The 26,666-nt window shown below is 42.9% G+C and overlaps 1 protein-coding gene across 2 annotated transcripts in view; it reads left to right on the forward strand.

The window, feature by feature from the left end:
- Window positions 1-21,900, forward strand: part of LOC136960125 (chemokine-like protein TAFA-2) — a 30,143-nt gene extending 8,243 nt beyond the window's left edge. The window contains exons 2-6 of one of the 2 annotated variants that reach the window (XM_067254472.1): window positions 10,483-10,586; window positions 14,651-14,803; window positions 16,393-16,517; window positions 17,299-17,355; window positions 20,422-21,900. In XM_067254472.1, coding sequence (XP_067110573.1) covers window positions 10,484-10,586; window positions 14,651-14,803; window positions 16,393-16,517; window positions 17,299-17,328 — 411 coding nt within the window. In that variant the 5' untranslated portion in view covers window position 10,483 and the 3' untranslated portion in view covers window positions 17,329-17,355; window positions 20,422-21,900. Of the gene's footprint in view, window positions 1-10,482; window positions 10,587-14,650; window positions 14,804-16,392; window positions 16,518-17,037; window positions 17,163-17,298; window positions 17,356-20,421 lie in introns of those variants that run through there. The other variant, XM_067254473.1, reaches the window with a different exon arrangement.
- Window positions 21,901-26,666: the final 4,766 nt, after the last annotated feature.

Below are 26,666 nucleotides of genomic sequence, written 5' to 3' on the forward strand. Positions count from 1 at the left end.
TAACTCAGCGAACAACATTAAGGCAATTGAATGCCAACACATGTCCAGCTCTGTGCCAAGCAGGCTAGAGGGACTAACAGTGGAGTAATGCAGCGTGGACCCAAATGGCCTAAAGAGTTCCACTGTCCGATCCCAACATTCATCATGTATTCCTGGGGAGATTTTTTTTGTTTTACATTGATGGGTTATTGATTAGCCATCTAAACCAAGATGTCCCACTGTGCAGTGATGACAACTTTAACATCAATGTTTCACAAGGAACAGTGTGAGGGGCCCCAGTATAAGTACACACATACACACCACAGTCACATGTGTGTATAAGATTGGGGAGTGTGTGTGTGTGTGTGTGTAGGGGGGGGGGGCTTTGGACGCGTTCTGACTGATAGTAATGAGCTCCTGCAGACAGGCCCTGCCGTGCTTCCAGTCGGCACGGAAACCAATTATCCACAGGCACCTGTCTAGTTTGGTTGCAGCTGCGCGGGTAAGAGAACGCCAGGGTAGTGATAGTAGTCATCACTGTGTTCTCCCTGGTCTTTGCCCAGCTGCTTACTGTTCCATCTCCAGGGTTCTAATGAGGTGGGGGGCTCGGTTCTGGAATGTGTTGTTCTGTTTGAGAATGAACTTTTCTGTTCTGGAATGCCCTGTTCTGGAATGACCTGGTCTGGAATTACAGGTTCTGTTCCTGAAATACATGTTTTGTTGTAGAAGGTTCTGTTATGTTCTGGAATTACATATTTTGTTGTAGAAGGACCTGTTTTGTTCTGGAAGGCTGCATCTAATGTGGGTTTTATTTGTTGGCTTCCTTCCGATCCCCTCTGCTGTACTCACCTTTTACTGGGTTAGGTGATGATCCTTTGAAGTTTCTTTGTGATGTTTAGTTAGAGCAGAAATACAGTGTTTGAGACAAGTGTGTGATGCCTTGCTAATTGTGTCCACCCGTCCGATACTGGGAAAAACTGCAATCTGTTAATGTTTCCTTTCATATCATGTACGTGCAGGTGGTTACCGCATGCATGTGATTCCAGTTGTACATTAGCCGGCCCATGCTGTAACACACCACACAGATTACTATGTCATTTCCTGCGTGATGGTGCATTTAAATGACATAGGTTTCCATCATCCCACCATCCGGATTATATAGCCCTGAATTTCCAAAATCACCAGAATGTATTCCTTAAATGTGGGGTTCCATATTTTACCATTCATTGTCATACATTACTTTTCGCTCACAAAGCAGAGGCCCTGGACACCATGTTCTTAATCATTTAAATCCACATGCAATCTGGCCCGGCCATCTTAGCCAGGGGAGCCATTAGCCCCTGCTCATTCCAGGGGAGCTGGAGCCTCCATCTCTCCTGCCATGCTCCGCTACATTTCCATATCGCCCCATTTCAGCGTTTTCTCCTAGAAAATGGGAAAAGTTATGGATTAATTCCAACTAATCCTCCCGTTTTTCTATTGCCTTTAATGACTTGTTCTGGCCTCTGACACCATGAATGTTCCTAAGCAAATGGGGCTTCTCTTGGACGAGTTCCCGTCCTGTGTTTAAGGGTTAGGGGGTTTATATCTTTGTTTAGTCATGAGCCCCCCCCCTCCCCCCCCACCTCAGTCCCCTTCCTTCTCTCTGTCTCTCTTCCCGTCGGCACCTCTGTGTTTCTGTCTCTGCCTCTCAATTTGTTTCATGAATAAATTGTGTGTACGGCAGACGCATCTGGGCTTGTGACCGTTTAGTGGGACCTCTAACTCTACATAACCGCTGAACTGACAGACAGGCATTCATTTAGTCCTTTCACAAATTCATCGGGTGCCACAAAGCAATAGACAGGCAGACCAGCAATGGCCCTACACACAAATCAAGACTGCAGCACCAACAACGAATAACGACGGAACACCTCAACATGATCGCACCTGAACACCACGTATCAGCCAAGTGCTCGACATACTATCATCAGCATCCTCACACTCTTAGTTTCACAGTTTGTTCGGCAATGCAGTACTGATGGGTAAGAATGATCGGCTCGCCCGGTTGGTTTGGAGGGATGGCGCCCTACTGTACACCTTCTCCATGATGTTACGTAACAGCTCGTCTACGCCAAACAGGGGATCCGAACCTGGGGACTCACTGGTCAGGGTCACGCTGTGTGGCTGTTGTCCAGCAGTCTTACTGGACATATGGATTATGAAAGACCTGGCACATAGAATAACTTAAGTTACTCTCCCAAAAGGAGCGATTGAAGTGGACCGATATATATCGGTCCACTCTAAACTGTTTCAGTTCAAGCACAAAATGTAGTCGCCGCAGATCTATAACCATAAACATATACAGTGAGTATTTACACTAAAGAAACCTGTTATGGGAACAATTATGACAACCGGTCTCTGTCGCCAATCCATGCCCCAGCCTTGTAACCAACAAAGTCTTTCAAGTCAAGCCGTCGAGGATATTGAACGCTCTGTGGTGGAAACGACTCCTCTGTGATCCCGCCGTGACAGCAAGCAGCGCAGGAGTCAGCGTGACCATCAAGGCAGAGCACCGGCTTACGGCCCCGCGCGCTCAAAGAAGCCCCTGAACCGTCTCGATGAAAGTAATCTAATGCCACAAATTAGCCTGTCACTTAGCGCGGATTAAAACTCCCGTGAGGACAGGATCTAAAATAACTTTTCACCCTCCTTGTTCCTGATGTGAAAGAGGAAGTAAGAGGAGGATGGGGGAGAAGAGAGGAGAGATTGGGGAGGAGGGAGGACACGGGAGAGGAGAGGGGACGAGAGGAGAAAAAAAAAGTGGGATTCCAACTGAATGTCTGAACCTCCACTCAATTGCTATGTGTAATTATATTGACCCCCCCACTCTGACACCCCCATTTTGAAAAAACACGGGCGTTGTGTTTAAACACTCCCAGATCCTCTCCAGAATTTTAAAACCCTGCCTCATCAAAATACAGAGCCGGCTACTCCAAGCATACCGTACAGTCCATAGACTATGACACGTGGGAGGTTGGAGAGAGAGACATAGGGAGGAAGAGAGAGAGAGAGAGATGGAGGTGGAAGGAGAGAGAGAGCGAGAGAGATGGCGGGGGAAGGAAAGAGAGAGGGAGGGATACAGAGGGAGAGAGAGAGAGAGAGAGAGAGAGAGAGAGAGAGAGAGAGAGAGAGAGAGAGAGAGAGAGAGAGAGAGAGAGAAGGAAGAAAAGAGAGAGGGAGGGTTGAGGATGCTCAGAAGTGATGTTGATAACCTGAAGGGCTGGGGCTGCATAACAAACCTGTGAGATGGGATGCATCCTTAATGGATCCTCCTTTTACCAGGCTGTAGAACAAGGCTGCGGAACAAATGAAATACGAGGTGTGGTTTTGAACCCGGTTTACAGTAAGGTGACTGGAATTGCCTCTGTAAACAAACACAGACTCTCTCTCTTTCGCTCTCTCTCACATGTACATATCCGTTAAGGTGGCAGGAACTTATTGAGGCTCACATTAGATAGATTTGTCAGGTGTTTTTTCTGGTGTAGAGGCTGGGGTGCAAAGACCATTGAGTTCTATTCCTGGACTGGGCCGCTCACCGTGGCCCTCTCTCCTATCACTCTTAGCAGGGATCTACGAACATATTGTCCCCAAGGTTCAATGGGGCAAAAAATAAGAAGTGTTATTGCCTCGAAAGATATCCCTTAGTAGCAGGGCTAAGAATACTGCAGAATGTGTCACAGCTCACTGAGGATCCTATCCATTTAGCTAGAGGACCAACAGTACTGCAAATATTTGTAACCAGTTTCGGTTTATTGCATCTTACAACCTTCCCGATACAGTAAGTATTACGAGTCAAGTGTTGAGATGATAATTGGCTCTCTGGTATTACGGGCTATGGTGCTAATTAAAGAGGTTTCATCATCATCACCTGTCCCTTTCGCGGCTGTCCTTGGTACGACAAGGAGGAAGTTTCATTAGATCTCTATAAATAGCATATCTCACTCTAGCACTCTCTTCACCTTTTCTTCTCATGAAAGCCCAGCTCAAAGCGCTCAGGTGCTCACAACCTCTGTTCAGACTTCTTCCATCCCTATTGGCTCCGGTTAATCCGAGGTGGGACTTCCTGGTTTTCTGAGCAAGCATCTAGCATAGGAGCCACGTTCATGTACAGGACAGTTTATGCTTTGTGTCATACACATAACATAAGACAATGTTGCATTTGAACACTTTCTTTGTCAAATAACGTCTATCAAAGTCAGTGTCAGTCCTCTAAAACTTGTAAAGTTGCAGGCCCGGTCATAGACTGTGGCATATTGTGACGGGGATACTGGTGTGGAAGGTTCCAATTTCTTCCCTTTATGGGCTATATCTAAATGAACAGGGCTCCCAAATAGCTCGTATGTAGCAACTTTTTCGTAGCTACAAAAATGCAGGAATGGTCAGTGGATGGTTCTGCTTGTCTATGGTCAGAAACCACAAGACATATTAAATATATATTCAGCTGTAAGTGGTGCAACGCTGAACACTTGGGGTCTTTACAAACATTTTACTAAATGTCAAATGCTTAGTTAATGTCGAACCCATATAGTATACAGACTACTTCAACCTGATGCCTATAGTCTACATACATAACTGAATGAGGCAGTCACTTTGCAGTCTTGTGTGGGGTTGGCATGTAAAAGGATGGAAAGCAGGGCCTGAAAGATATTCCCCATTAATATTTTACCAAGCTGTTAGAGGTTGTCAAAGCATATAAAAAAGTGTGAGATACACACACACACACAAACACAGAAACACACACACACACTAGAGAGCAGGGCAATTTGACGATTAGACAAGCAGCCTCAGTAAAGGCAGTTAACATCATACAATATTTATATAATTGCGGCAGACGTAAACATCCTAAATGTTTCACGGAATAAAACTAAAGCAATGTGAATTGACGCCCACACAATAAGCAATAGCAATAGCTTTTTAAATGCTTGTAAAAACACATCTATAAACACATTTTGGCTGAACATCAAAGACTGATAAATGAATACCTTATTACACATTTCTCCATCAAAAGTACTGAGCCTCACATTGGTTATTAAGAGTTGAGTCCAGGGTTGGAGGGGCACGGGAACAGAATAGTTATAGCATTAATCCATCTATGATTTGATTGAGTTCTAATAGTTAATGCAGATATGACTGCACCCTCCCAGGGAATGGGTATTGGGCATCCGCTTTGGGCATGGAGGAAGGTTATAAATAACCCCAAACCTCATCAAGCCTTGTTAGTGCCGGCAGAGCTGCACTTCCTGTGCGGATGTGACAGAGGTCATACACAACAATACAATCACCGTTAAATTCTCAATACGATCTGTGCGGAGGGTGAAGGCCCAAGGAGGTCCGTTGACCCTGGGGAGGACGGGGCACTCTGCATCCTCTTCAGATAAATGCACTGTTGGATTACTCTCACCTGAGTTTGGCTTCACTGGAGGAAGATTTTCACATTACTGGGAAAGCCAAAGAATAATTATATGACATCTGACTTATACGAGAAGTGAAGGCACTGGTTTAGCGTCATGTTAATGTGAGGTTTATTGGACAGACACCTTGTTTTGTCATTTTGCTCGGCCTGTTAGTGATTCATTAGTGTGATGAGGAGATAATGTCTTAAGATGTCTAGCTACTGAACTTGTCTAGAAGGGGAATAACCACATTTTCTGTTGTGCTTAAGAAAACTAAACACATAACTGATGACGGATGAAAGTGCCTAAAGAGCCAACTGAAAGGAATGACCTATAAACTGTGTTTTTGGTTTTCATATTGTTTATTCTTAGAGTAAAAATGACTTCATGGATTGTTGTAGCTGTGCAATATCCCACACAAATGTTTGGACTGCCTTCATTGATAATTCATAAAGCCTTGGTTAGGAGAGCAACATTAGGACGCTTAAAAATAGTCCGTCGTGTGATGAGATCATGGTTCATAAAGGGAGGTGGATGGGAAAACAAGCACAGTGGCGGGTGTAAATGCACTGGCTGAACCTAATTGCTAATGGTGCCTGGTATAATTTGAAGGGAAATGGATTGAAATATCACCCTGGCTGTGTGTGTCTGAGATGCGGCGATGAGAAGTCTGATCAAAGGGAAACTAGGATAGCAGCCATTTGGCTGCTGCGTTTATTACGAGCTTGGCCTCTTACATGGCTCACGTCTCTGTGTCATTACTGAAGGTCATTATGATGGCTGGAATGAAAGGGCGCACAGAGTCAGTGTCGGGTAACGAGTCTCTCAACGCTTGCTCTTTGAAGTTGTCTATGTGGGTTCAGACTCACTCAGGTCAGACTTGACAGGGTCCTTGGTTTTATTTATATGAATTGGTCACTGCATTCTATTGCTTCCTATATCTTTTCAGTTTTTTGTTAGATTTGTTAGGAATGTGCCCAGGGAAACTCCAGATGGACATTGGTCAGGGTACAGTACAACCCAGTCAGTAATGCATCCTAGGCATCCCTATCAGCAGGTGATATGGCATCTGTGTTGTCCTGTTTGGGATCACTCTGAAAAGGACCTCAAAGACAGAAAGCGTTACCAAATATGGCCGCCCCATTTTTGTTTCCTGTGACAGAGAGGTTAACGGACTCGGGGCGCCTCTGGACTACAGCTGCGGAGGAGAACGAACAACGCTTGTTTTCTGACAGTCCAATCGTCGTCTCGCAGCCAGGCGAGGTGACAACCTGTCACGCTCTGAGAAAAGCACGAGATAGCGGGAAAGGGAGAGAGAAGAGGGGATCTGGTGAGAGAAGGAGCGAGAGCAGGAGAGAGAAAGAGGGACAAAGAAATGGAGAGATAATCCCTGTATCAATTCCGGTTCTGGAGACAGAGAGAGATTCTTTTTTTGTTGTTGACTGATTTTACTCGGCCCACCGCCACTTTCTACATCCACCTGTCCTTGTTTACCCCATTCCTCATTCCCGTCAATAACAACATTTTTGACTCCCTTTCCTTCACATGAAGGGCCACCTTTTGTCCAACTTCAGGCCAAAACAACAGCCTGTGAGATGAATAGCACCTATGTCAGGGTTCATTTTGTACAGCATCACAAATCACTTGAGCCACTGTGTCATTGTAAAGGGACTGAACAACAGCAGTGGAGTTCTCTTCATTTATAGCCCTCATTTACTGTGTTAAAGACTGCAGTTGGTGTGTGTGATTAAGTCAACAAGGGTATGGAAACAGAAGTCGTTCATGTGTGTGTGTGTGTGTGTGTGTGTGTCTGTGTGTGTTTGTGTGTGTGTGCGCGCGTGTTTATGTGCATGTGTGTACTGGCACAAGCAACCTTGCCGGAGTCTGAATCAGTCAGGAAATGAATATGAACTAAGTCTTGATGAATAGATTTCCCTTGTGGAAGAGGGTTTTTTTCTCCACCTTTGCAAACAAGATTGTAGTTTATGGAACAAAATGGCGTTTATTCTAAGTAGGCCAAGGTCGATAGAGCCTTTTAGCCACCAATGAGCAGTATAGTGGTTTAACGGCAGAGAAATTAAGTGACGTAGGCCTACATGTGACGGGATAGCGTATTTTTGGATCAGATCATTGAACAGGACTGAACCATCGGGTCTGAGTTTCAGCTAGCCCAAGTTACTTTATTCTTGGTCAGCTACCCAGTTTGACCAATATCAGCACCCTTCACCATGATTGAACCTCTAAAGTATTTAACAACGATAAAAGGCTTGAATTCCTGTCAGTTTCTAAAGTTGCAACAGCTTGACTCTTTGGCACAGAGAAAGCCTCCATCTCTGACGTCCTTGTTTAGATGTGAGTGAGTGTTGCTGGATGCTTCTTGTCTCTCTCAGGTCAGATCGCAGCGTCTGCTCCGAGGAAGGATGCCTGGCTCATAGCCCTCGCTGCTGACCACTAAGGCTCCGCCAAGTTCAGAGAGCGTCTTTGAGCCCAGCTCCGCACCTCAGATCACCTCAGAGCAGACCGGGAGCTCCCACTCTCAAACACTCTCTTTGTAGCGTCAACTTGAAAAGTGTAATTCAAAGTTCAATAGATAATGAAACTGTATTCTTCCTTGATCTTCTGCTGTACTTTAGATGTACCCTATTTGTACATTCTACTGTAATTTGGATAATAGCTAAATTAATAAAATATAAATGTGAATACACAGCTATAGAAGACAACCAGGAAGCATGTACAGTAACATTTAAAGCGGCCCTTCCTAAAAGAGCAATGGAATACCTTTACAGGGTCCTTTATCAATTTAAAATGACATTTCATTGGAATTTCCATTTAATCATTCAAGTCCCTCCACAGTGAAGTGGTACTTGCCATTCTGAGTCTGGAAAATATCCTAGATACATATAGATCTGCAGCGCGAACACTTTTTTTTGCGAGTCTGTGTGGAAAAGCCTTTTTGCAAAGCGATTGTTGGAGAGCCAGTGGCAGTGCCCCTCAACAAGGTCAAGTAGAGGCTTTTAAAGCTCTGCTCATCGGCCTGTGGCCATTCTATTAGCTTCACAGAGGGACAAGTCAATGAGAAAGAAGAGGTGCATATGGGTTCGAGGATCGGAGTGCAGCGCAAAGGGAAATCTTGCTGGGCTCTTTCTGGGCTTCGTTGGCTTTTAACCAAATTTACTTCAGAATTCAGTTCAGTTGAGAATATGTGGGGAAATGCTGTGTTTTGAAGGTGATTTGGGTATAATGTAAAGAAATACAGTTTCAATCTCAGATGACTAGGAACATGAATTAGAAATATAAATAGGAAAGTCACTGAGGTGGCACTTTGGAAAAAACACGATATTCTGATGAAAATGAGACAAGAGGCTTTAATTTACTACAGAAACATAACATTCTCCGGTGCCTTTTTAAGCTAAAAACTACCTCAACTCTCAACGACAAACCCCAGAATAATTATGCAATTCATTTTGGTAGTATGTGTTTATTACTGTTTGTTCTGTGTTTGCTGTACTCTAAACGTAAATGTGTGATATTCCGGTTTTATGCCAGTAGCAGTTTCTACATATATTATGCATTTACCCTCATATTTTGTGACAGAAAAGGTGCTGCATGCATTAAACATGAGGTTTTATTAGAATAAAACACACACAATTAGAACATTCTAGCACACTGTCACTATCTTAATGAGAAACAAAGTCTGTTTCTTTTCTGTGAAATATATCATTTGCATTTTTCATATAATAATTGAAGCAAAACAAAGGTTATGTGAAGGCGAATGTGTTAAAAAAAATCCCAAAACATTTTCGTAGAAAAACCAACAACAAAAAAAACAACACAAGTCATTTATCTCTGTTGCGTGATTGTGTAGTTAGAGAGCAAGTATTTAGCCAGTTGATGAACAGTCTGTGAAAATCAATACCTTGGCAGGTCCCTAATCACATTTTCAGACTTTGCTCAGCACAGTTTCCCCAGGAGATCCTGACAACCTTAAGTTTGCAGTATCATACTCTGCATCTTTAGTTTTAGAGGCCTTATGCATATTTTTCCAAGTATAATGAAGGCTTAGTCCTTTTGTATTTACTCACTTATTGCTAACCGATAGAGGTGTATGATGTGATAGAGTATGTACAGCATTTTAAGTGGCCTTTTCATGCAGTTGCGTGCAGTTGCATTCGTCTTTTCATCCAACGACAACCTCAAAGGTCAGGTCATGTTACATCATTTTGAAAACCGAAATTAATTACATGAATAATCTGATAACCCCTGAGAGGGACACTCAATCTATCCGTCAATGCTCCGGGCGAAGGAAGAGGACGAGGTGATCATGAAAGGGCGTAAACGAGGCATGTAACGCAGTAGGCTCACGGCACCCGATACCTGCCCTCTTCCAGTAATTACCGTGCCGCTTGTGTCTCTCATTTGAAATCGGATCATTTCCTGTCAAGGATAACAAGCCTGATGGGTGATGTGCTGCAGGCTGCCCTCCATCTCCTCCTCGCTCCGTTAGGGAGACGAGGCCCCGCGAGGTCCAGGGATGAGGGAGGGGAGGAACGGATTACATTCGAACAGTGGAGCCCAGGACCTCCCCTCTCTCTCCCCCTCGCTGCTGCTGTCAACAAGCTTGTCAGGGCCTGTGACCTGGGGCCGTGGTCGGGCCTGCATGGGGGGATGCATTGCTCATGAGGGGGGAGCAAGGGGAGTGGGGGGGGGGGCTTCACCCGCTGTTCCTGCTCTCCAGCTCAGAGGGCCCCCGCATACCTGTCAAAAAGGAGAAAGAGAGAGAGAGAGAGAGAGAGAGAGAGAGAGAGAGAGAGAGAGAGAGAGAGAGAGAGAGATGAGAGAGTGAGAAAAAAAGAAAGACAAAAAAGAGAAATGTGCAAGAGAGCAAAATAAAGAGGAAATGTGCAGCAGTGTTTGGAACCTTGTAAGCTAAAAAAACAGGTGCTGGTAGAATTGATTCCCCTCTGAGTTCTCAGGTGCTCCTGTAAGTATGAATGCTCACACATTTCCATGTACGCCACCCAACTAATTGAACCCTGCATCCTGTCTCCTCTCGCCCTCTCTCTCTCAGGATGAGTGATCGATGCAGACAGAAAGCAACCAGAGGTGCTCTACTTCTAATGGTCTGCATGGTAACTCTCTTGGAGATGCCCTTGCCAACAGACAGCCACAGAGGTAAGTCAAGTTCACCCAGATGAGAGCAGCCCGCTTATTGATCTCTTTGTGAGCTCCTTTATCCAGTGGTCTGAGGGAACCTACAACATGTTGTTTAGAGACGTCTGGATGATGTTTGGCTTGTCTTGTAGTTGTCAAAACTTTCAGAGCCCTGCTACTTTTGTTTCACAACTTTTCACAGACTGTTTGAATCCGAATCCGAACATTACATTGGACATGTTCATCTGAGGGTTCGGTGATGGGATTCAAATGTTTAGAGCTTTGAAGGACTATTTATAGGAGCAGTTCTTGAGACATTCTCTTGTCTTATTAGGTGTGTGTTGTGAGGGCATCGCTATACCCAGTGAGATCAATTACGAGTGAACATTACAAATGGAAGCATCTCACATGTTTCAAGTCCATCTCCCCCACTGGTAATACACTGCCCCAGGTAATTGGCAAGGTGATTTCCTGGACATGCAGGATGGCCATTCGCAGGCATGACAGAAAACGTTGCGCTCACTTTCTCTCCGTCGACCAATTAGAGAGGCGCGTGCGTTGGCAGAGGGCCAGCGTGTGGCTTTTTTGATTGGCAGAGATCCTCCACTCAAGGCGCTCATCATTTCAAGCAGGAATTGGATCAGAATAATCTCACACATATTCAATTTATATCTGATAGCCTCAGCACCATCTAATTTCCCAAGAGAGTTATTTTTGTGGCTTTAAACCTGTTATCATTCAGGGGATGAAATGAACCCAGAACACGTTCAGAGTCTACAAAATAAAAACTCTTCCATGAGAACAGAACAGGAAAGAAATTATACCATTGGAAAACCTAGGTAAATCTGGTTGGTTTCGTCAAGAAAATAAATTGATTTTCTAAGGCCCTTTCTCTGTGAGTGCTCCCCAATAGATACATACACACAGTACAAACATGTATAAATTGTATTAGTGGCTTCTGTCAGCAAAACACATATGCATATATTTTCTTATCTTCCAAATGCTCCTGTTCTGTCAGTGCAGTGGATGTGTCTGGTTTAATATGCTGAGATGTGGAGCAACAGTCATGTGCTTCAGCTTTCATGTCAATCAGGAAAGCACCAAACACAAGGACTTAGACTCTTCACTCGGCTCACAGCCTTCAGTTCATCACCTTGTTTACACTAGCTCTTTGCTTCCACAATATTGTTGTTTTGTATATGCTGGTGGAAAGAATATGTAACTCTAAATATTTTTTTTTAATGTGCTGTAATGACTCTAAGGTCTAACTTCCTTCATGATATGATCAGATATTGGATCTCTCGAATCCTTAATCCATTCAGATATAAAATCAATCTATCGTATTCAGTCTGTAGAAGGGTCTAAATCTAGACAGATTGCATAGTCTACAAGAACATTGAATAGACAGTGTAAATGACCCATATGCAGTGGCCTTCAAAGTGTTCAGTCACCCAGTAAGCAGTAAGCCCTGTGTGTGCCATGTGACAGCCTTGTTTGCTCCACAGGCATCACATGATAGTATCCTGTCATGTTCATAGGTGCTTTTTAAAGGCTTTTTCTCCATTGATGGTGTACATCTGACAATTAGCCGGCCAGTAACAGAACTCATGGATTACCAATAAAGGAACCGTAGTTTCCTCTTGACTCTAGACCACAGTTTTCCGACCGTTTTGGAGGCCTAGTTTGTATCGCTCCGGGGCACCATCCATGCCAAACGAAATGATCGATACTCGGGTAAGGAAATAATTCAGCAATCTCATTACTTTGTATTTTTAACGACATTTGATTACACTGCCTGGTGTAATTTTCAGTGTGCCTTGAGGATTTATCGTGGCTTGTTGCTGCTTCCGTGGAAGATGGTAAAATCAAGCTTTTCTGTGTGATTATCGGACATCTAGTTTTAGTCTACATGTACTCTATACTGTATACTATTATACCAACATACCATATAATATTGTTGTTGTTATTATTCTTATTATCAATATAACATTTTCTGTATGTGTTTAGTAAACTGACTATCTTGTTATTTTGCACTGTTTGCGGCGTGTGTTGTAGTCTCAGACTTGTCCACACTGTGTCTGAGAGGATCCTCTTGACTGCACACAGCCTGAAAAGAAGGGCAGTGAATCTCACCTTTCCATGAGAGCAGAATATTGCACTAATTACAAACTGATTCATAATTTATGAAATGTAAACAATTTATCTTGACGCCTCTTGCTTGTTGTCCACAGAGAGACAGCTTAAACAAAACTCTAACCGAGAAATCATTTCAGATAATCATAATTGTTTGATGACAATAATGATGTGCTGTTTTTTTACACTTGTCCTAATGGAGACCCACAGAGTCTGTTTTGGATCTGCTTAGCAGCCCGACACAAATCAGTGATGCAGCCTCGCCAATTATTCAATACCTTGATATATGTTCTCCTGTAGGCTGTTCACCCTCCTCAGGGCCTATGTCAGCACAGCAGGTTAAGGGTGAAGCTATGGCTACGAGACAAAACTCATTCCCAAGTAAATCTATTTCCTTGGTTTGATAGCAGGGTGGTGTGACAGAGGGCTCTGGAACCAGTCTGAACACGTCTCGCCGCTCTGTGTGAAACGCAGGCCAGCCCTCTGGAGCTGCTTCATCTGCAGTGCTGCTCTTACACGGATCTAAGCCGCCACGCCTCTGAGCATATTTGTCTTTCATAGCTTTTTTCTTGGGGGGGGGGGGGGGGGGGCTGGGGGCTGGGACGAGTCAGCTCTCTGACACGCTACTTCCAAGGGAGGGGTTCCGTTAGGGATGCATGAGCAGTGACAAGGGAGCTTGTTCGTAGCAAACACCATCAAAAGTTGTATGCATACAAAGAGCCTCTCCTTCCCTGTTTTTGCAGTCAGAGGTGCCCTGCTCTGCTCTGCTCTGCCCTGCCATGACATCCACAGACTCGAATTACTATCAACAATGGCTTTAGTACATTGGCCTGGTAGAAATAATTATCAAGCGATGTTCCAACTAATCATTCCAGATAAACTTTTTCCCCTGTGTAAAAAGTACAACACTTGAATGCATTGCCTCTTTATGAAAGAAAACAACAATAACTTTTCATTGTGCTTCAGTAATATTTGTGCACAAAGCTATGCTAGTAATTTAGCTTGTTGTACGAAACTCCATCTCTGTATACTGTAGGCTGGGGTTACTAGAGCTGCCAGCGATGGCCGAGTTCTGCACGGCAACTTAATTTGTTGTTTACCACATGGGCAATAACAAACTATGCTGAAAGACACCTCGAGAAAATGTCACGTTCAATTAAAAGCGCATGAAGCTGCATAGCCCTAAATAATTCAGACAATGAAGCACAAGCTGGAAACTAGCAGTAAATAAAGTAAAGCTTCACTGCTCTTTCTTTCTTTCCTTCCAGTGAGAAGCTACTTAGACAGGGCAAACAAAACAATGACCAAAAACTACCTGCAATTACCTGGATTTATTTCAAATTGATGAAGACTTCCATGGTTCTTTATTAACCGCAGGAGCTTCTAAAGGAATTAGCCACCAAATGAAAAGACATTCCTTTGGCCCACCCTTAAAATATACTTACGACTCTGTAAGTCCTAACCACTCTGCTTCTTCCTGGGCTCTATCCAAACCAATGATTCCCCCTTCCTTCCACTTAACAACACCTTAGTGCAGCTGACTAATGCCAACACTAGCTAATCTTAAGAAGGTGAATTAATAATCTAAGTTGTGTTTTATAACCTCATCATGGGATGAAAATAAGGTTTCTTCAGTCATATTTAATCATTTGGATCTTGTTCTTTCTTGTGGGCATGGCGTGACATTGTTGATAATGTACAGGGGCATGATTCAGTATCAGAAATGCAGCTAGACTTTTTAACAACCGTAAAACTATATGACCACTGAAATACTGTTAGAAATATGCACTTCTGATCCATAATCTTATGCATATTTTCTTTGCACACTATTTGCACGTCCCTTTGGATAAAAGCATTTGCTAAATGAATAGAATGTAAAATTAATGAAGTATGAATATTAAACGTGAGTGTACCTGAAGTCGCAATAATGTGTGTTTTTGTGTGTTTCTCAGTGCACCATGTCAGGACCGGGACCTGTGAAGTGGTGGCCTTGCATCGGTGCTGCAATAAGAACAAAATAGAGGAACGCTCCCAAACTGTCAAGTGTTCATGCTTCCCTGGACAAGTGGCCGGGACAACCAGGGCAGCCCCATCCTGCGTAGATGGTACGAACCAGCAGAATCATTGATTTACCACTTTAGCTAAACGAGGGGTATTTCTGCTGAGATCATCAGTCATTTCTACAGACACTACAGTACCTTTAAATCTGTAAATTACTGTTAAAGAGCTGCACAGACGGGGTCTTTCCAACATTCAAACCCTCTATGACTCATCAGTCCCTGGTGTTTGTTACAGTCAGCTGAGCATTGCTGACAACAGTGACTATTTTATATCTCTTTTAGCTCTGAACGGTAAGTCTCTCACTTGTATGAAGTGCCTATAGTGCTGTGTGCCAAATAAGTGGGAGACCGTCAAGACTGTGCATGAATCTGCATGAATGTGCATGTGGCACCTACAACCTGGGGTGGCGAGGCACGAGAGTAAATCTAATTTCCTTGACACATCTTGGTTGTCTCCATGTGTGGTGTTTTGCCTGGAAGACAAACACAGGTTTTTTTTTACCTCTGCAACTGAGTGCTGATGCCAGATTCTTGTCACGTTGATACTGTTTGACATAATCCTCAAATTACTTGTTTTTCTGCAGATCTCATTTGCAGCAAGCAGGGAAGGTGCTACCATGAAATAAGTGTGAAATTATACAAAACAACAGTATTTTTAAACGGAAGGCCAAGTCAAAGAAAGGCTTGCCTTTCAGAGATGAATAGTTTAGCCTCATTGTATTTCTTATTTATTAATAACAATACATGGATGTTTTACTGTATTGAGAGCCATAGTGCTATGATATCTCTGATAATCAACTCAAAAAAGGTGGATCCATGTACAGTATATGCATTAATAATGTCCACTTCAATCAATCAAAGACTACAGCGTTCCACTAAGATGGGAAGGAGCGTTCTAGAACCGGGATGATTACAAAGCGACTCTTGAATGTTACTGAGGACAATTACGGACCATTGTGCCAGCCCAGTTCAAGCTGCCAAATCAATGACCCAGCACATCACTTACTATGGTAATGTGACAGACCACCAACTAGGCGCAGATAGCCCTTCTCTTTGAGCTGGAGAGCGGATCACACCTTGAGTCAGTCCCTGCTTGTGTCTGACCTCTTCCTTGACATTTTAAGTATTGACATTCTCTGCAAATTAAAGCTGTGTGCCAACGGCCCTGTTTAAAGCACTCTGTGGGTGATCTCAGATAAATGATCATCACTTAACCTTTTAATTATTCTTCCCTTTTCATGGAGGTATACCTGGGGTCTCATCTTAGCGTGAGACCTACCTTCCTTTCACAGTCTTATTATTGTTTGAAATGCAGCCTTTACAACATGGTTGGTTGGAAACCGAAAGAACATATCTACAGATGCACAGCAATGATCAATTGTTACATCAACCGATAATCCGTTTCTGTGATTTGACCTTCTGCTTAAGTATGAATAAAGAACATTAATTACAACATTTGCAAGATATCATGTTGGTTTGGGTATAATTCAGTGGTAGAGGATTTGAATACAGATTAAGATGTTGCAGGTTCAAACAAACGGACAACCCTTATGACCGACCCATTTAACCAATTCCCAGATTGCTTTTGTGTGTTAGATGTCTTGTAATGTGAGTGATGTTTGTGTCTTCCGTAGCCTCCATAGTGGAGCAGAAGTGGTGGTGCCAGATGAACCCTTGTCTGGACGGAGAGGAGTGCAAAGTTCTGCCCGATCTAAAAGGATGGAGCTGCGCTACGGGGAACAAGATCAAGACCACCAAGGTAAGCCCTTGAACAGCTCAAAATAAACCAGTCTCAGAGAACCAGCTGCTTTCTAGAACCATCTTTGTGTGTGGGTATATATCAGTGGTAGAGCATCTGACTGCAGATCAAGAGGTCCTAGATTCAAATACCCCCCCATGTGTTGCTTTAGATAAAAGTGTCTTTAAAATAGTTGTATCATTTTCCTTGTAAATCCTTCAACCAGCTAAAAGGAATAGCTCCATGTACTTCACTGTACTTCAATCATTTGTCAAGGTCAAGATGTTTCATCTTAAATTACACTCATCCCCCGTGGCACCACTAAAAATGGCTAATGTTTGCCGTCCCTAATAGAAGCCCTAGAGGCCTACTTTCAATTTGGTGCCATCTCTTCCTCGCACTCTCAGGCCATCTTGAGGACCCCAAACCTGCAAATTACTCACTCCAATTACTTGCTTTTAACGCGGTAACCTGAAGCCTGCATCCTTCTCTGGGTTATGACGACCCCTAGACTTTGGTTTCTGCCTTTCTCTCTTTGTAGTTAATTATTTAGACTGGCCCCACCACACCTGCCTGGTGCCTGGTCCTATTGATCCGGGGAGAAGTCGGGACCTCGGGACGGAGCGTTTCATTTTGGTGGCTACACCACTGCGCTATCAATGGATTGATCAACCGTTTCAAACCACATGCACGTGTTAATTTCTTTTCTTATGAAATCTAAAACCAACCCCCCCCCCCCCCTCCCCCCCCCCTCTCCACTCTCTCTTTTCTGTTATCGTTGAAAACATGGAACGCCGGAAAGATTTCATCCGACCGGGATCAGCTTTGGTAACCATTGGTGCCATGAAGCTGGATTAAGGTAATGAATACTTCTTGTTGATGTTGATGATGTCTGATTCCATTATCTTGGTGTTCGTTTTGATATTACTGTTAAACATTATGGTTTTTAACTTAATGTGTTTCAATGTATTTCATGTTTTTCATTTCTGCACGTACTTTACCAGCAAAAGAGTAATCAACTAACTATTACTGTTTACCTGTTAATTGGATGGAAAACGATCACTGCATAATTAATTCACCATAATTACTTTCTAAACCGGGTGTGATTCATCAAGTCTAGTCCCCTTAAGGGACCTATGACTTATGTACCACAAAAGACTAATTGCTGCCAAATAGAGTATGAGTAAAACCTTGGAGAAAATAATAATGTAATTGGATTTTGAAAAAATAAATACACGTATATGATAAGATGACACAATAAGAAATGTATTTTTGGGTGTTATTTTTCTAAATGCAAAAGATAGGATTAGGGTTAATAAACAAGCATTATTGAAATCCGTTTCTTCTATTCATTAAATTAAATTGAACAAAACAGCATCGTACTGGTCTAATTGGTTTAGCTCTCAACTATATGTTTCTGCACTTTTGGTAGATGGAAAATACATTGCCTGGAAAGACATATCCATCCTAGAATGTGTCTTCCCCCTGCCGGGTAAAGCCCCAGTGTATTTCAAGCACAACCCTCTATGATAATTATAAGCTATCGATGCACTGTGTTTTGTAAAATACAGACCGTTCTGTGTCACTAACCACTGTAATGCTGTTAGAACTGTGCGCTTCTGGTCCATGACTATCTGCAACACTAACCAGATGCACTATTTTTGGATGTAAGTGTCTGCTAAATGACTAAAATGTTAATGTAAATAAGGATGATGTACCACTCTGCACATGTTAACCCCAACTGACAGGAAAGGACTGGTTGCCACGGTGAGAGGGTGGGTAATGCCTGGCAACCCAGGGCTGTTTGGTGACTTCTTCAGACACCTTTTCCATATCTGTGTATTCAATGGCGTTTTCAGTCACCTTCAGTAAAAGAGTGTGAATTTCTCCCCAGCCTGTTGGCAACACAGAGAGCTACTCTAGGAATGACAGGCATGTACGGGGGGGGGGGGGGGGGGGGGGGCGCGGGCGGGGGGGAGGGGCACACCTTTAAAGTGTCACATTGCTTTTAATATTCTCTCTATCATCCTTTGTGACGATCTCACAAAATCACATTACCTTGTCACTTCAGAAGGACTGTGTTGGGGTGGTGCTGGATTTATTTCTTGTACTGAAGGCACTTCTCTCTGCTGGTAAAACACTGCCTGTGCCCTTTGTCTTTTTAGCATGGAATTATTCTCAAATTAGTATCACATTAATCACAGTGACAGCCTTGAATGTAAATGACTCTTTGAAGGGGCTGGAGAATGTATTGCAATATGCACGACAGGGCACTTTCTCCTTTAACATATGCAAAGTGGGAAGCTAACCTAAATATCTTCGAAAACTACTGCAGCTAGGTTTGATATGATTATGTGGGTTCTGTAATATCAAGTTAAAAAAAGGCCTAGAGCAGCCTTTGGTGGAATGTGTTTTTTTTTTTTTTTATCCCTCCCGTGGGTAAAATAATTCAAGCAAAATTTTCCGAAAGCAGTGCACAGTTTTGAAAATGACTCAAAAAAACGGTCTGATTGTTGAGTGTCACATTGGATTTTGGGGGCGAGGTTTGGTGGGGTCGGTTACTATAATGAGTCTGTCAAAACTGTCTGCGTTTTACACAAATTCAGCAGCAGTGACATAGCATTACTGCAGCTGTGGCAGCCCTCTTCGCCTGTCAGACCGACCCGTCGGCCCGTCAGCCAGTTGGGGTTTGTGGTGGACGTGGTTAGAGAGGTGTTATGTCCGGTCCCTGTGAGCCAGGCTTCTGGAGGCCTTTTCCAGAATGTACTTTTGGTGAAGCGGAGGAGCCTGTCAGTCAGTGGGAGCTTCATGACGGCTAATTTAATCTGGAGGAGGGTCCGACAATGAGTCTTGAGAGTGTCTGACAGACTCAAGTTGTGGGGGAAGGGGGGGGGGGGGGCATGTGTGTGTGCATGGGGGTTTGGTGTGTATGTTTGTGTGCATGTGTGTGCAGGTTCATGTTTTTATGCTTGTGTGTGCATGGGTAGATGTGTGTGTGTGTGTGTAAAGTAAGAAAAATGCACATCCACCATTCTTTTATCTGACAGAATTTACCGTCTCTGGTGCTAAGTCAGGGCTCATCTCATAAGGAGCTTGGAGAAGCTGAACGCCCAGCAACAAAAGCTGATTTTGTTTCAGTTTACCTCTCCAGGAATCCCCCTAGGACATCACAGCAGATTGAGTAGAATGGAATAGAACAGAACAGAACAGATTAGAATAGAAAATAACAACACAACACTACAGAATAGAAAAGAGGATGAACACAATAGAATAGAATCAAATAAAATAGAACATAATATGATAGAAAATGTTATTGTACGCACAGGTCAAAATCTTCCTTTGGCAAAAAATAAATCTTCCTAAAACATCCAAAACCAAAGAACCAAAGACTTTAAAGTGTGGATCGCAATCATTTCTGTTCATTGCAAAAACTCAGTTGTAGAATGAATTATTGAGAAAACACCTTTCGCCTTTCGAACTAGGTTTTGCATTATTTTCATATGATTGTCCCTGTCTGTGTGTGCAGTCAGTGTGACAGAGGTAAATTTGTTGGCTATGAGTTCTAATGAGTTTGCATTGTTTGGTGACCATTGCGAACACAGAGAGAGACTCCCTAATAACTACTGATAGCTTCTCTTTCCTAATGTGTTGCTTTTTCGTATTAAACTGTGTACATTTAAGAGACACGCTCAAAACAATACAGATAAGGTTTTGAGATTGACAAAGATTGGTCTGTTCTTAATGTGTTTGGCATACTGCACTGTGACGTAACCAAACTTTGAAAATATGAGTTCAAGGTTTTTGCTCATCATGCAATTGCATCACTAGACTGTAGAAACTCAGCAAAGCTTCTTCTCCTGGTGTGACCTATATATCTGCTTGTCCAAGAAAACGTAACGTTAAAAGACATGTGTTTCTGTTGCAGGTGGACCACTAGGCGTTTGCAGGAGAGATCTCAGAGAGTCTCTGGTGCACCTGTGGAACACCACCAGGGACTTCTGAGATGATGCTGAATACCTTACTGTAAATAGACACTTGCTTCACTGAGGACTTGGATCTTGGAGAAAGACTTGAAAGCACAGGTTAACAGGTAGAGACATCTGGAAGAGAAGAGAGTGAACTTTGGGACTTTTGATTTTTAAAAGCCAACTGTGGTTGACAAGAAGTGTTTTTATTCTCTAGCGTTGTACTGCTTGTAGTTGACTACAATGGTGACTTTTGCCTAAATATCATTTGTAAAGTACGTTTTTTTGGGTGGGATATGTATTTGCTCTGAATATACGATATATTCCAAGTGTAACAGGGTGAATTTGACAGAAAATCCAGTATTTTAGCAAGATCAAGTATAAGTATATCAAAAGGGATTTTCTTTTGATGAAAAGTTTAACAACCCCAAATTTTAAACTGTAGTAGGAGAGCTTAATAGATACAATTTGGTGAACTTTAAGTATACTGTCTTTAGTGAATATGCAGGATAATTCTTAAAGGATAACACAAACAGATTTTCTTCAATTCCATCTTTTGTGAAGGACTATCAGAAAAGCTAAAGCGCCTTCCTCTAGCTTTTGTCACAAGGAAACCTAACATACCCTAAGTGAAACCAGACGCAAACACATTCAAATTAAGGGCTGGAGGTGGTATAGTCCACTGTACCCTATAAACAAAAATGAAAGAACTTGACCTGATTGCCCCAGCACAGATACTCTAGGGTGTGATTGTGTATAGTGCCCCACTGTCTCCAGATATTAGCCAGGTCCATTACTGCATAAGATTCATTTGCACATGCTTCACTTTAACATCAGAGGATCCTTTTATGAATGTAGAACCACAGAAAGAGGAAGCTAGCGCTCCAGGGAACCCAGAGAAATGCTGAACATATCGGCTATCTGAACACCGACTCTAAATCACGACTGTCAGAGGGTGGGTCATCAGCAGCAGAGAATGGGCTCTCTAATTCCTCCATCTGCAAGTATTGTTCTGTGGGAGAAACACAGCATTTTTAGAGTAGAGCTATTCAGCGGTCAGATAATATCTGCCGCAAACATAAGTGGGATGGAAGTGGCTGAGTACTCTTATAAACCTGCTCCTGTCCTTCTGAAAATCACCCTGTCAAATCCGGTCGGCTGCGTCAATTTGTCTCTGCTGTGTTGAGCCCTGAGTCCGATCTGGATGGCCATGTAAAGTTTATGTAAATTTATGCAAGCTGAAATACATTCATTCGTTTTCCACAGCACTAGCGGAGTGGCTGTGATTCATTTTCTTTTTTCACCCCCCCCCCCTCCCAAAGATGATTTATTTTCAGTCAGATTGATATATTTGATTTGCTGATGATAACTTTCCAACAGGTATTGCTAAAGCTTACTCTGTCTGTGCAAGTGATAACATCTTCGAATAATAAACTATGGTTGTGTAACGAAACCTTTGCGTTCGTGACCTCTAACCTGATGCCGTAGGTAGATTCATCTAGATGTCTTTTCTCTCTCTGGGATCGATCTCTCAACAGAGTTTCCTGTTGAAACTGATATGATTAAGATGTATCAGCTTCACTTTGTAAAACAAAACATGGATTGCTTTCACACTCTTCCTCACTAAAACCAATGTGAGTCCCAATCAAGAGTGAACTCACACACACCAACACACACACATCTAATTGTGGATATATTATATATTCCAAATGTAACAGGTTTAATTTGACAGAAAATCCAAGTAAACTGTGGGGAGTTTAATGATACACAGATCAAATGAAACATTTACATGTACATTTGTTGACTTGAAAAGGGAATTTAAAATGACAGCGACCTAATGGATGCTGAGTGTTACTGATATCCAAACCCCCCTTGGTCAGCCTACTGCTCCAGGAAACCACACTTCTTTTGTTGTTGGAGTTATTTCAGCCTTACATGTTTTTATTTTCCTCCCGACTTTTATGGACATGATCTCTGTATCATCTTCAGTTAGAATTTCAAGCCCTGTGTTTTGGAGTGAACTGTTTTCACACGTCAGGTGACCCTCACGGCTAACCCGAGAGTGTGTGAGACACGTAGAACCTCAAGCAGAAGACAAGCCTGGCCCACAGCGACGCGGCGCAACATGTCTTACAGAGCCCTCTTGAGGAGTATCTTCCTTCGTACCTGAAGCATTTGTCTGCCACAGAGAGGGTGTTTTGACAGGACAACACATAAAGTACCCCCCCCCCCCCCACACACACACACACACACACACACACACACACACACACACACACACACATACATACATATGCACATGCTACCAGAAGGCCATGACACAAGGATCCTCAGAGCCACAAAAACATTTGACGTTTGACAGTTGGTACAAGACTCCAGGCTACTGTCCAACGCATGAATGGTAATTTGTAGAGAGGGGGGGCGGGGGGGGAGCAGACCTGTTGTAAAATACAGTTCAGAGAGCAAACACTAAGGAACGCTATCTCTATTTTCTCTCTCTCTATCTGGCTGGCTCCATCTGTATCGTTCTCCTTGTCGTTTCTCTAGCTCTGTCTTTCTCTCTCCCCTCTTTTCTGTCCCTCTCTCTCTCTCTTTCTCACACACATTTTCTCCGGTCTTGATTCAGTTGAGGTAAATGAAAGCCATTCTTTGCCTCTCCTCCTCCTGATGCCTTTACAAGAGCACATCAAAGGATCCCAATCCTTCTGCCATATGCTGTATAGTCTCATAATCTAATGTGGGTTTTGTAATTAAAACGGTTCGCCAGGGGAACGGAGCGCGCATATTCGCTTGGAAAAAGAAATTTCATTAAAGACGCTCAGTGTAAACCGGTGATGATGCTATCGCTAGCTTTGTACTTTCATTTCATTTAATAGTTTTGCATAACAAAAGACCCTGTCAGCCTTACATGTTGGAGAAAAGTATAGATATGGAATGAATTCGTTCTAATCATTTATAGACAGTGGATGCCGATATAGGGGTTTTCCTTAAATTCTCCTCTGGGTCTAAGATAAAGTGTGTATAAAAAATCGAGATTTAGAAAAGCAACTAAAACAACCTGCATGGAGAGATTGCATGGACGATAATTTAGCAGATGGTTGAAAATCTAATTTGGAGAACTGTTCCTTTTTTTGATATGAGCTCATGAAATTACTTCAGTTAAAGTTTGTCTTTGGACTCACAATTTTTCTTCAGCCAACAGATTAGAAAGATTATTGTGTCACCAACTGTGTCACCAACATTATGAACCATTCTCACCAATGTTGCTGTTCTCTCTCTCTCTCTCTTTCTCTCTCTCTCTCTCTCTCTCTCTCTCTCTCTCTCTCTCTCTCTCTCTCTATCTTTAATTTACTTCTTCTAAATGAGGTGCCATCAGAAGCCTGTTTTTTTCCTATTTAAAACCACTTGTTTTCTGAAGAGGGGGATATCAGATTAGCGAGAGCCATTCATCCAGGTGCTCAGTCATGACTTCTCCTCCAAATGAACATGCATGCAAAACTGTCTACATCATGTCAAACATAAAGAAAAACTCCACCTCAAAACGATCAAAAACATGACGTCAATGATGCAGATGGAACACGACCAACCAACTCTGAAGAAATGTAAAAAGGCATGTTTGAACAAAGGCAGATTTGCCGTCAGGATGGATCAGCATAATGAGCATGTCTCGCCCGTTCCTTAACAGGAAGGCAATGTTAACAACAAGTGGGCCCTGTGGCCGTGGCGTATCTAACACACATGAATAATAAATGTTGCAGATGACAGCAACCAGATGCACACCATCCTAGGGGTATCAGCGTGTATCATGGAGAGGTACAGTGGTGGTCACCATCACCCACATGATAACATGGAGAGGTACAGTGGTGGTCACCATCACCCACATGATAACATGGAGAGGTACAGTGGTGTTCACCATCACCCACATGATAACATGGAGAGGTACAGTGGTGGTCACCATCACCCACATGATAACATGGAGAGGTACAGTGGTGGTCACCATCACCCACATGATAACATGGAGAGGTACAGTGGTGGTCACCATCACCCACATGATAACATGGAGAGGTACAGTGGTGTTCACCATCACCATCACCCACATGATAACATGGAGAGGTACAGTGGTGTTCACCATCACCATCACCCACATGATAACATGGAGAGGTACAGTGGTGGTCACCATCACCCACATGATAACATGGAGAGGTACAGTGGTGTTCACCATCACCATCACCCACATGATAACATGGAGAGGTACAGTGGTGGTCACCATCACCCACATGATAACATGGAGAGGTACAGTGGTGGTCACCATCACCCACATGATAACATGGAGAGGTACAGTGGTGGTCACCATCACCCACATGATAACATGGAGAGGTATATTGGTGTTCACCATCACCCACATGATAACATGGAGAGGTATAGAACATGGCATTATAACCGTTACAGTCCAATCTATTGATACAGTACTGGTCCCTGCCACCCACACTATAATGTAGAGATACAGTAGGCCTATGGTCCATGCAGCTAGAGGCTTTAATTGTTAAGTTCACATCTGATGACTGTTCAGTAACCACAGGTAGCCTACATTTTACACGCTGTCAAATACCAGTATGGTTTTGCATGATAACACATCATGAGTGGCTTAGTGGTTCGTACAGTGATTCATTCCATCCGAGGGTCTTAAAAAAAAAAGTAAATTGTTACAATTATGGTCATCAAATGGCTGCTGGCACTCAAAACCAAATGGGTGGTGGAAATGCTTTTCTCAGAGAAGAATAGGTTATCCTGATTCTATAACACCAAGTTCAAGTGAAATGGTTCAGTTGAGAGCTTGGCACACAGCAGGGAACTATGGGGGATTCAAAAACGAGTACAGTCCATTCACAAAGAGTGGTTTTCCACTTCCCAGCTCTCTGCCTTTTATTTTTCATTTCATCTCAGTTTTCAGAGACATCTCTCTGATATACCTGGCTTATGATTGTTTTAATGTATACAGATGTTTTCTCTTAAAGGTTTATTGTACCAATACTGTCATAGTTGCGTGACTTAACAGGTTCATTTCACGTAAGATAATTGTTCATGTGTCACAAATTGATACACTGACTTGATCTGCATTGATTAATAGGACTGGTGTATGTTTGTTTGTGTGTGAAAGAGAGAAAGAGAATGTGTGTGTGAGAGAGTGTGTGCGAGTGTATGTGTGTGTGTGCATCAGTTTACATAAGCCAAATGCTAATTACATACAAAGGAAACAAACAAAGCATACCCTTTTCTATGCAAATCGCTCCCACTGTATTACAACTGAGAACTACCTATGAGACCGACCTTTCAAGTGGAAGACTAGTCACCCATATGCTTACACACATAAATGTAAGATTGAATAAATGGAGACACACATTCCTGAACCAAACATTTGCAGGTCCACACAATGTTACTGATCTTATTACAGACAGTACTGTGTGGCTTGGATGATGGAGTCCGACAGGACCAGAGCAGGGATCTCTGGATGTGTTGCAGTACCTACTCTCACGCCATGGAATGGATCAGCAAGGACTCTAATTAAGAGCACCGATGAGACAGATAAGCTAATGCTTGCAAGTTCCCCCAGAGGTCCGACGAACATACGACATACAACAGTGTGTCAGATTGCAGGCATAGGCCTAAAACACGGGAATCTGGAGAGATTTATTCTTAAGTGATAGATTAAACAATTTCTGCCTCCCCCTCTATGCCACAGGGTCAAAGTACACGCTTCAATATGCTTCCCCGTCTCATCAGAGCACTAGCTAATCAAACGCCTCCGGGGTATCTGCAAAGACCTCATCCACGCTTGTGATACAGCTGTTCTGCTGTCACCGGGAGGATATGGGTGAAGCGAATGTTCAGAGGGAGTCATGGTCAAATTGGAGGGATCGGTTGCCATGGCATCACTCACACAATTGCAGGTGGTTTTATGGTGGAAAGTTGCAACCGGAAGAAATAAATCATATTCTACAGAGAACTAATGATTTTTTTTTTTTTATACGCCTTAAGAAGTTTGGTTTCCATAGTTTCTCCAACTAAGAGTTTCCCTTGTCTAGTATAATTAACAAGCAGCGTATTATCCTCCACTGAATAATAGCACGGAAACAATGAAAACTACCCATCTGGCTCTGGAGAACGTCTGGGAAATCCGTTTCCATCAAAGCCACCTTCTCATTGT

Source organism: Osmerus mordax, chromosome 17, assembly GCF_038355195.1.
Source record: "Osmerus mordax isolate fOsmMor3 chromosome 17, fOsmMor3.pri, whole genome shotgun sequence".
Taxonomy (NCBI): Eukaryota; Metazoa; Chordata; class Actinopteri; order Osmeriformes; family Osmeridae; genus Osmerus; species Osmerus mordax.